Source organism: Petaurus breviceps, unplaced genomic scaffold (genome assembly GCF_028583685.1).
Source record: "Petaurus breviceps papuanus isolate PSGF00001 unplaced genomic scaffold, PetGlider_PUasm1.0 90792, whole genome shotgun sequence".
Classification (NCBI taxonomy): Eukaryota; Metazoa; Chordata; class Mammalia; order Diprotodontia; family Petauridae; genus Petaurus; species Petaurus breviceps.
Window position 1 is genome coordinate 20,317,080 of NW_027187347.1, and position 10,103 is coordinate 20,327,182.

At 41.0% G+C, this 10,103-nt stretch overlaps 1 protein-coding gene across 6 annotated transcripts in view; it reads right to left on the bottom strand.

Moving 5' to 3' along the window:
* LOC138147480 (solute carrier family 15 member 2-like) overlaps positions 1-10,103 on the bottom strand; it is a 66,697-nt gene extending 56,594 nt beyond the window's left edge. For 3 of the 6 annotated variants that reach the window (XM_069070005.1, XM_069070007.1, XM_069070006.1), the window contains exons 1-3: positions 9,891-10,103; positions 3,511-3,598; positions 1,054-1,195 (exon numbers count right to left, since the gene is read on the bottom strand). In XM_069070005.1, the coding sequence (XP_068926106.1) occupies positions 1,054-1,195; positions 3,511-3,598; positions 9,891-10,028 (368 nt within the window). In that variant the 5' untranslated portion in view covers positions 10,029-10,103. The remainder of the gene's footprint in view (positions 1-1,053; positions 1,196-3,510; positions 3,599-9,890) is intronic. The other 3 variants (XM_069070004.1, XM_069070008.1, XM_069070009.1) reach the window with 3 other exon arrangements.

Here is a 10,103-nt window from a genome sequence, read left to right on the forward strand (position 1 = left end):
AAGGCTTTTTCAATGAATGAGTGAAAGGATAAATGAATGGCAAGAAAAAGGTTCAAGAAAAGTTAGGATAAATTTCTAATTTCATCATGAAAGATTCATAATGTATCAATGACAGAGATTACAGTTTTCAAGAATTGGAGGAGGTAGGAGGTGGAGGCCAGTGGAAGTCCTGTTTCTACTCCACCATCTTGACTCCACCCCCAGTTTTCAAGAATATGTAACCTTAACCTGTGAGAACAATGCTGTAAAAGACAATCACAATGTTAGTGCCCCCTTGTTGCTAATCTCTGAGACAAAACAAATAATGAGCCAGTCACACTCAAGAAGGTATTCTTTGTATTCTTATGAGAAGCTATGGAATATAGCAAAGGCCCAGGAAACCAAGAAATAGGATAAAAGCAGGAAAGCCAAGCTTGTATAGAAAGGCTAAAGGAAATGAGATTATGTAACCTAGGGAAGAGAAGGCTGAGTTAATACTGAATATTTCCCAATGTGCAAATATTCTCCATCTTCAGACTAGACCAGGGGAATACAATGAAAACTATAGTATGGGGCATTCAGTAAATATATTTATGAAAGAATCTCTTGATTTCAATGACTGCTAAAATACAAGGATCATGGAGGAAAGCCTATAAACTTAGAAGAGACTTTTTTTTCTGGTAAGCCTGAAGTAAATCTGTTATTGGGGTAGGTAGGTGGTATAGTGAATAGAAAGTTGGACCTGGAGTTAGGAAAGACTCATCTTCTAGAGTTCAAATCTGGCCTCAGACACTTATTAGCTGTGTAACACTGGGCAAGTCATTTAACTCTGTTTGCCTCATCTGTAAAATGAGCTGGAGAAGGAAATGGCAAACCACTCCAGTATCTTTGCCAAGAAAACCCCAAGATGGAGTCATGAAGAGTCAGACCCAACTGAAATGATTTAACAACAACAAATCTGTTATTGCCTAGAGCCAAAGGGAAAGAAGAAAGGATCTCCAGAAGTCTTGATCTGTGAATTCCCTTGGGATGTGGTCTCTCACATTATGAGAATGGATAATGTTCTTTTCTTACCTGAACTTTCCCAACCAAGAGTCAGCCATGACTGCTCCCAAGAGAGGAGTGAAATAGCAGAGGCTGCTGAAGGCATGGTACACAGATGTAGACGTGTCTTCACTCCAATGTAGGAAGTACAGAAAGTAAAGTGTCAGCACAGCTAGAGTGGAAAAAAGGGTACGGGTGAGATAAAAGGTGGATAAGATCCCTATCTGGGAAGTGGGGGGTGGTGGCGCTGGAGACTAATGGTCAAATAGAGAACCTGAACAATTTATGAAGGATGGAGTCCATTTTCAAATACCTATACAAATGGAGTGGAACCATGGCATAAATAATCCAAAGTAATGACCTTATAAAAATCTCTTCCATTTCACTTGGAATGCATTATGCGATGTGATGATTTTGTGACAGATTTCCTTTGCCAATTATGTTTTGCTCTGTTAAAAATTAATCTACCTGCCTTAAGCACCTAATGTATAAGTGGTGAAGAGGCAGTCAGTCTAGGATTAAAGTTTGCCAAAGGTAATACAAAAAAATAATAATTTGCATGTAGATGAGAAGCTGATTTGATAAACTAATCTCCCAGTCTCTGAGAGGTTGGAATGGGTCATGACACACAGTAGACTAATGCTTAGGATGCCAAAGGAGTCTTTGCTCTCAGGGCATCCCACAGCAGTGAATGCCTGTTTGCAGTTTAACCTCTCAGATTTGGAAGCCACCAAGGATTTGCAAAGGATTTGGAGAAGGAAGCAAAGGGAGGGATTGCTGGGAGAGGGGAAGGCACGTGTATTTTAATGTACCTTTGCTCCAATTTTCATAGGTAGTTCAGGGACTAGAGGTGGTGCCTTTTAAAAATTGTAACTTTAAAATGATTGAATTTTAAAAGCTTTAGGCAAAAAATAGGACTCAAAACAATGAGCCAGAAGCCAAGCTGAGACTAGGGGTAGACAAGTTAGGTACCCCTTAGGGCAAAATACATAGAAGTACAGTAAGGTATTTTAACGTGATTTTATAAATTCACATATTTTTACTGTCAGACCTATGGTCTATAGGTATTTATTTTTTGATAAGTTAAGATCTACATGTCAAGATCTACATGCTCAAAACCCAAGGTTAGGGTAGAGGAGGGAGGGATTTTTGTAACCATACCTAGTACATAAAAAAAAATGCCCTGTCTTGGCTTTGGTTGGTGAAATAAACTTTTGTCTCAAAAATTTAGTCTCATGTGGAGAGATTGATACAAAAGAGGGAAAGGATACTTGATAAATCAAAGTTAGATAGGAAAGGATAGAATAATGATGCAAATTTAGGTAACATATTGCCTGGCACATAATAGAGGGTTAATAAGTGTTCATTGACTGGGAAAAAAAAGATTAGTCCTAGCCTGGAAAATTCAGATTCCTTGGGGGAAAGTATATGGAGAATTAATCCTTGACTCCTTTTAAATCAAACCTTTGGACATTGTCTAAGCAATTCTGTGTTCAGTGCTGTCTGTGGGAGGGAGATGATTTGTCAGAAGATTGACAGCTGGACAATGGAATCAGATCACAGGAAGGACCATAGCAAGCAGGAGACAAAGCAGAATTCATAAGCATGTCTCAAAATTCAGTAACACTGCTACTTTCTCTGGTCAGTGTGTGTTGGTGGTACTAATACTACTAATACTAACACCTGTACTTCTAGTACTAATACAAAGCTAAAGTCTCTGCTGGGTAGGGACTTCACACCTGACTTCATGCCAACATTCAGGGCCACAATGAAGATATGGTGAATTCACCATAGGCCTTTGGGTCTAAAAGTAGTTTTTTTCAGCTATGGGGTCCTAGGCAAACCACTTAACCTCTCTAATCATTAGTATCTTCATCTGTAAAATGCCTACCTCACAGGGGTATTATGGGGAAAGAGCTTATAAACCTCAAAATGCTACAGAAATGTGAGTTATTGTTATTATACTTGTTATTTCTTAGCTGACGTAGGTTCAGGGAAGGAATTCTATGGCTTATGGGTGAGAGTAGCAGGAGTTTTTGGAATAAAACTAAGGGTGGGAAAAGTTTTCCATTCTCACCTTTAGATTTTTTGATAGCTTACAGTAAGATTTCTTCCTCAAACTGGAGGAATTCTAAGAGGACTTTATGGAAAGCATAGGCCAGAAAAGAAGGCTTGTCTTACCCCAAGAAAGAAGGGGGATAGGGGCGACTAGGTGGCACAGTGAATAGAGCATGGGCCCTGGAGTCAGGAGGACTTGAGTTCAAATACAGCCTCAGACACTTAACACAAAACTAGCCATATGACCTTCGGCAAGTTACTTAACCCCAATTGCCCTGCCTTCCCCCCTCAAAAAAGCTCAAAAAAAAATTTATAAAAAAAAAAGAAAGAAGGCGGATTATATGACTTAAGGGTTAGAGACAGGGTATAGTACAGGGATATGGAAGAGAAAAGTAGGGAGGGAGGGGGATTTGTGAATTCAAAGAGTACCTTTCATGCCATAGTAGGAGAATCTTTCACAGAACTCATTCACCACAATGAAGGCAATGCTCAATGGGTAATTAGAGCCACAGATTTTCTATGAAACAAAATGGTAGTAAATTGTGGTAAGGGTAAAGTGTAAATACATTTGAAATATCTGAACCCACGACCTTAGAATTATAGTCAGAAAACGTACTTTCCCATCCCTACAAGAGATTGTGAGCTCCTTGAGGGATGGTTGTTCAATCATTTTTCAGTCATGTCTGATACTGTGACCCCATTTGGGGTTTTCTTGGCAAAGATACTGGAGTGTTTTGACATTTCCTTCTCCAACTCATTTTACAGATGAGGAAACTAAGGCAAACAGGGCTAAGTGGCTTACCCAGGGTCACAAAGCTAGTAATGTATGAGGTCAGATTTGAACTCAGGAAGAGGAATCTTCCTGACTCCAGGCACAGCACTGTCCATCTCACCTACCTTCCCTACTTGAGGGCAGGGACTATCTTTTGTTTCCCCCAGCATTTAGAACAGTACCTGATGACTGTAATGCCAATCAGAGCAGCACATTTGAGGGCTGCTGCTATGAATCATTTTAAGGGTCTAATCACTAGGTATAATAAGTACTCTATTCAAAACTGAACTTTATTCAAGAAACTAAAGCATAACAATTCATAACAACATAACAGCTTTTTACTAGGGTGGCCACATAACTTTAAACAAAACATATCATCCAGTATATAACATAACACTCATTATATAACATGGCACACAGCATAAATCATTGCATTCAGTATATAACATCGCATTCCCCAAAATACTTGTTTATACAATCGGGGGTCCCAGGCCAGGGTGTTCCCTAGAACAACACATCCCAGGGGTAGCAGAAAATACCACCACTCCATCCCTAGGTTACAATCCCCTCAAACAAAATAGAGTGTCCAAGTAAGGTCCTCCTGGGGGTGTGTTCTTCTCCTTACACTGCTGTTGCAGGCTCCCACCTGACACTCTCAAGTGCACACATGACATGCTCAAATGAGACAAAGAGTCCAAGTCTTAACACTGCTTCAGCCCAACTGCCCCCTGCAAGTGCAAGGTTTTCATCTTGACCGGGGGCTGAATTCCAAGCACTGTGGCTGTGGCTCCTCCTCCTCTTGCAGGTCTATGGGTCAGCCACTTTGGGCGCCTGCCTGGATCCTGAGGCAGACAGCTCTCCTCTCCTGCCCATGTCTCACCTCAGGGGGCACAATTTGGGGCAGGGCTACTCCACTTAAACTCTGCCTTTGGCCATAGCCTTGGCTCTGAGAAGTTCAAAAGAAACTTCTCCCCTGGTTCCTTTATTATCTTTATTGGAGCTTTAGTTACCAAAAATAACACTAAGACTGGGAATTAACAGACAATTCTCCCAGTCTCCCTAAACCCCATCAGTATGCAAGCTCCTGATGCTTCCTACAGTTGCTGCCAGCTCTCCCAATGTCCAACACTCAGTTTCTCCCTCACACTCGTTTTTCTTCTTCACACTCATGCATAGCAGTGCTCAAAACTGATTTCCTGAGTTCTTGAGAACCCAAGCACTTTAGCACCTAAATTGGCTTAGTGCCCAAAGGCAATGAAAAGCTGTGCCTCTGCACCCAAAGTGTTACAGCTGTGGATTAGCAGGAGACCAATCCTTCAGATGTTTACAATTTAGCCTAAGGATGGGAAACTGAACTTAAAAAAAAATCCCACCTTGCTAGCTGTTACAGACACATAGTAGACACTTGGTAAATGTTTACCGATGGAATGATTAGTGAGATGATAGCCATGGTTTTCACTCTTCAGGATAAACTTCATTGAGTTGGCAATTTAGGAATAATGGCTATGTCTGAAGTTATTTTGTACATTATGATGTACATTGTATATAAACATCAAAATGCACAAAACGTCACCTTGCCCAAACCTCCAGTAACTTCTGCAACAGTCCCAAGATCCTGCCCTTCTCCTAATGTGACAGGCAATGTTTGTGGAGCTAGATTAGCAGATGCTTGTGATAAGATACTTATCTATGAGGGTTTCCACTCCCTCTGACACATGAGTCAGGCTAGGTTTTCCCAGAATGGTGGCAAAACCTTCACCCAAGGGAATAAGGTTCAATCTGTACCTCACTTGACAGTTTCCTAGTAGCCTCAGTCCATTTTGACAGACTTCCTGGTTGCTCCTGGGTATAAAAAGATCCATTCAGCTGAAGTTGAGTTCCTTCAGACTTGGCAGAAGTCCAAAGCCACACACGTTATAACACCTTTGCCTAGAGATAAAGGGGCCTGCATCTATAACAAGCTGAGTGTAGTAGTATCCTTTCCTTGTTGATTATCTTTTCCATGCTATGGCTAAATAAAACCTTGATTTTAACAGTTGAATGACGGCCTCATTTTTTCCAATCCTCAACCTGAACTAATAGGAAAGAAAGGACCTCCAAATCTAGCAATTTTATCTTAATCTTCATCCTTCATCTCTCATTTCATTTTATTTTATTTTTCTTTTTGGAGGGCAATTGGGGTTAAGTGACTTGCCCAAGGTCATACGGCTAGTTTTTGTGTTAAGTGTCTGAGGCCACATTTGACCTCAGGTCCTCCAAGGTCTATTCACTACACCTAGCCATCCCTCATTTCATTTTCTTGATACAGCTTTCTCCTGGTTCTCCCCTACCTATCTGACCACTCCTCAGTTTCCTTGGCTGCATCTTCAATCCAAGACAGTCTTGGTCATCTTCTCTTTTCCCTCTATATTAATATGCTTGGTAATGACAAGCTGCCATAGATTTAATTATCATTTCGATATTTATGATTCTCAGAACTGTCTGTACAGCGTTAATCTCTCTGCTGGCTTCCAGTCTCACATCTCCTACTGTCTATTGGATATCTTGAATTGGATGTCTTAAGAGACATCTTAAACTCAACATGCCCAAAACTTGTCTATCCCCCGCCCCACAGAAAAACCTCCTTCCTTCCTAACTTCCCTATTGAAGGTAACAACATGCTCCCAGTCATCCAGGCTTTCAACCTTTGTGTCATCTACAATTCTTCACTCTCATATCCTATATTCATTAGTTTCTACCTTCATAATGTCTCATGTCTATAGCCTCTTCTTTGATACTGCCATCACCCTGGTGCAAGCCCCCAACTCTTCCTGCCTAAGTTACTTCAATAGTCTGATGGTCGGTCTCTCTGCCTCAAGTCTCTCCCAAATGTATTCCATCCTCCACTCACCAGTCAAATGCATCTTCCAAAAAGAACAGATCTCACAATGTCACCCATAAATTACTGTGGTTCCCTCCCTATCATTTTTAGTATCAGATACAAACTCCTCTACTTTTAAAGCCTTTCATAATCAGATACTTTCCTACCTTTCCAGTCTTATATCTTATTCTCTCTCCCCTGCCCCCACCCCATGTACTCTAGGATCCTGAGACAGTGACCTCTCTGTTCCTTGCATAAAACACTCATCTCTGGACTCCATACATTGTCACTGACTTCCTTCAAATCTCATCTGAAGTTTTACCTTCCTAATCTTCCTTCATCTTAAGATTCCTTCTAAGATTATTTCCAATTCAGTCATTTGTACATAGTTGCTTACATGTTGTCTTCCCCATCAGACTACGAGCTCCATGAGAACAGGGACTGTTTTATTTTCTTTTTACTTTCCTTTGTTTCTACTGAGTTTAGCAGAGTGTCTAGCATTATGACAGGAACTTAACACATACTTGCTGAGTGACTGACTTGAGTTAGGTCCAATCCTTATAGACACAATAGTTTAAGATTCAATTTGAGGGACAGCTACAGGTAGAAACTCTGCCTAGTCTCTATTTGAAAAGCTATCAGAAGTCCCCAGAACCCCCAGTAATAATATCCTTTGATTCAACTCCAATATCTAATCACATTGGGGGTTAGAGTGGGGAAGGAGAATATTAAAGCTGGAAAGACTATGTCTGGGTTTTGATTGCTGGTAAGCTCAGATTCTAGTCATTTGCCTTTGCTGGACCAGTTTAAATTAAACCCACCCTATATTCAGTGTCCTGCTAGCCTTAGTATTTGCCTACCTTCACTGAGGGATTCTTTCTGTTTTTCTTTTCCTCTCATTAAGATCTAGACAAGGACCAAATTCTACTACTTAGGTGGGAGCACAAATGAAAGAGAATTACTTTAAAAATGTCCTATGTTAAACCTGGTTTCTATTATCTTAGAGTTGCAGAAGTGTGCTACAGGCTATTTAGGGATAACCTACTCACCCTTATAGGGGAATTCTTACAAACACAGTAACTCTCCAGCTTGAGGGACATTGTAGTTAGAGACAGGGCCCATTAAAAAAGAAAATACTCAGAGATCAGTTTAATTTTGTTGTACCAGGCTGTGCCCTCTGTTGAACAGAGACTTAGTTAAGACCCCTTTAACTCAGAACATGAAAATATTCTATGCATTGTGCCACATAGATGACCCTAAAGTCAGGAGGACTTGAGTTCAAATCTGGTCTCAGATGCTTCCTACCTGTGACCTGGGCAAGTCACTTCACCCTGTTTGCCTCAGTTTTCTTATGTGTAAAATGAACTGGAGAAAGAAATGGCAAACCACTCCAGTATCTTTGCCAAGAAGATCCTAAATAGGGTCACAAAAAAGTAAGACCTGACTAAAATGACTGACCAACAACAACTCAGAACATGTAAACACTGATATGCCACAAAATTAAATGTTCGCTTCTCCTCCAACTCTTGGAGAAAGGGAGATTTTACAGCTCCGGTTGGATTACTGCCCTGGATGTACAGTAATGCAATACAACCAGGCTGATGCACTGCTGAAAAAAATTAACATTTTTTCCCAAATTTTGCCCACTCTCTTAACCTACCTGATTGGAATCAGTGGCAAGGGGAGAGAAACAACCTCAGAGAGATTACCTTTTTACCTGAGGTAATCAGACATATCAGTGAGTCAATCAGTCAGAAAACATTTATTAAGTGCCTCCTATGTGCCGGGCATTGTGCTAAGCACTGGGCATACAAAAAAGAGGCAAAAGAGAGTCCCCTCAAAGAGCTTCAGATTCGATGGGGGAGACAAAGTGCAGACAAATTTACCAAGCAAGCTAAATACAGGATAAATAGAAAATGATTAACAGAGCAAAGACACTGGTGGGATTTTAGTTAGGACTTAAAGGAATCCAGAGAGGTCAGTAATCAGAGTGAAGGATGAAGAGAGTTTCAGGCATAGGGAACTGTCAGAGAAAATGCCAGGAGCTGAGATATGAAGTGTCTTGTTGGTGGAACAGCCAGAAGGCTAGTGTCATTGGATCAAAGAGTACATAGTGGAGAATAAGGTTTAATAAGGTGGGGACGAGATTATGAAGGTCTTTGAATGCCAAACAGAGCCTTGTCTATTGGCCTCCAGTCCTATTTTTAGCTTACAATAATAATTTATACTAGAAGAACAGTGTATTGGGTGACAACACTGGTACTAAGAGAACTTAGTACTAGTCAAGAAATTATATTTTTATCACTTTCCAAGAGCACAAGGTAGAGGCTTAGTGTTTGCTGGCTGAATCAACGAAAGGCTGAATACCCTTAAGTTTAATTTCTCTAGGCTTCACTTTCTTCATTTGCAGAAGAAGTACAGAAACGGGGTCCTGTACATCAGGTTGTGGACAGCTAAGTGGCCAGTGCCCTGTCTGGAGTCAGGAAGACTCATCTTCCCAAGTTCAAATCTGGCCTCAGACATTTACTGTGTGACCCTGGGCACGTCACTTAACACTGTTTGCCTCAGTTTCTTCATCTGTAAAATGAGCTGGAGAGGAAAATGGCAAACCACTCCAGTATCTTTGCCCAAATGGGGTCAGGGACTGAAATGACTTAATAACACTTACCAGCTTGTTATCGAAATGAAGGGAGATAATAGAGATTAAAGAGTTTCCAAAAGTACAAACTGGTATACTAGAGCAAAGTGTTGTGACTCCTGCTGGTCTCTTTCATGGGACTGGCTACTTCCCAAAGACAGAGATAGTATCTTCCAATCCTTCCTAACTTAATCCCTTTGAAAGTATAAATTATATACCCCGAAGGAAAGTGAGCTGAATTCCCTCACTCAGATCGGTAGACAGTCATACACGAAAGCCTCCCCAAAATTTTCATTAGTAAATTCTTCCAAAACATAGAGTGAAATGTTGAATTTAAGATAAAGCATAATGATTATGAAGGATCTCTTTTTTTTTTTTTAAGAAGGACCTCCTAAGTGTTCATTCTAGTCCTAAACACAATCGATTTCTTTGCTCCTGTACAACCCATATTAGAACTGGGGCAGGCAGAAAGAACCTCGAGGAAAAGACAGAGGAGTTAGGTATCCCTGATGAGAAGCAGTACAAGACTAGAGACTCACCCAAGCTGTTTTCTTTGGAGGGCTCGAGGGCCGGGGAAGTTCCTCTTCTGGGGAGACGAGTGCAAAGAGGGTTTCCTTGGACTCCTTTGTAGGGAAGGTATTCATGTCTAGCTCCTCAATAGCTCTCTCCTCAGGCATGTGGCTGCAGTAAGCAGCTGGGACAGGGTCCAGCTTTCTTTGCGAAGAGGGACTAGGAGGGGGGTGGGAACTGGG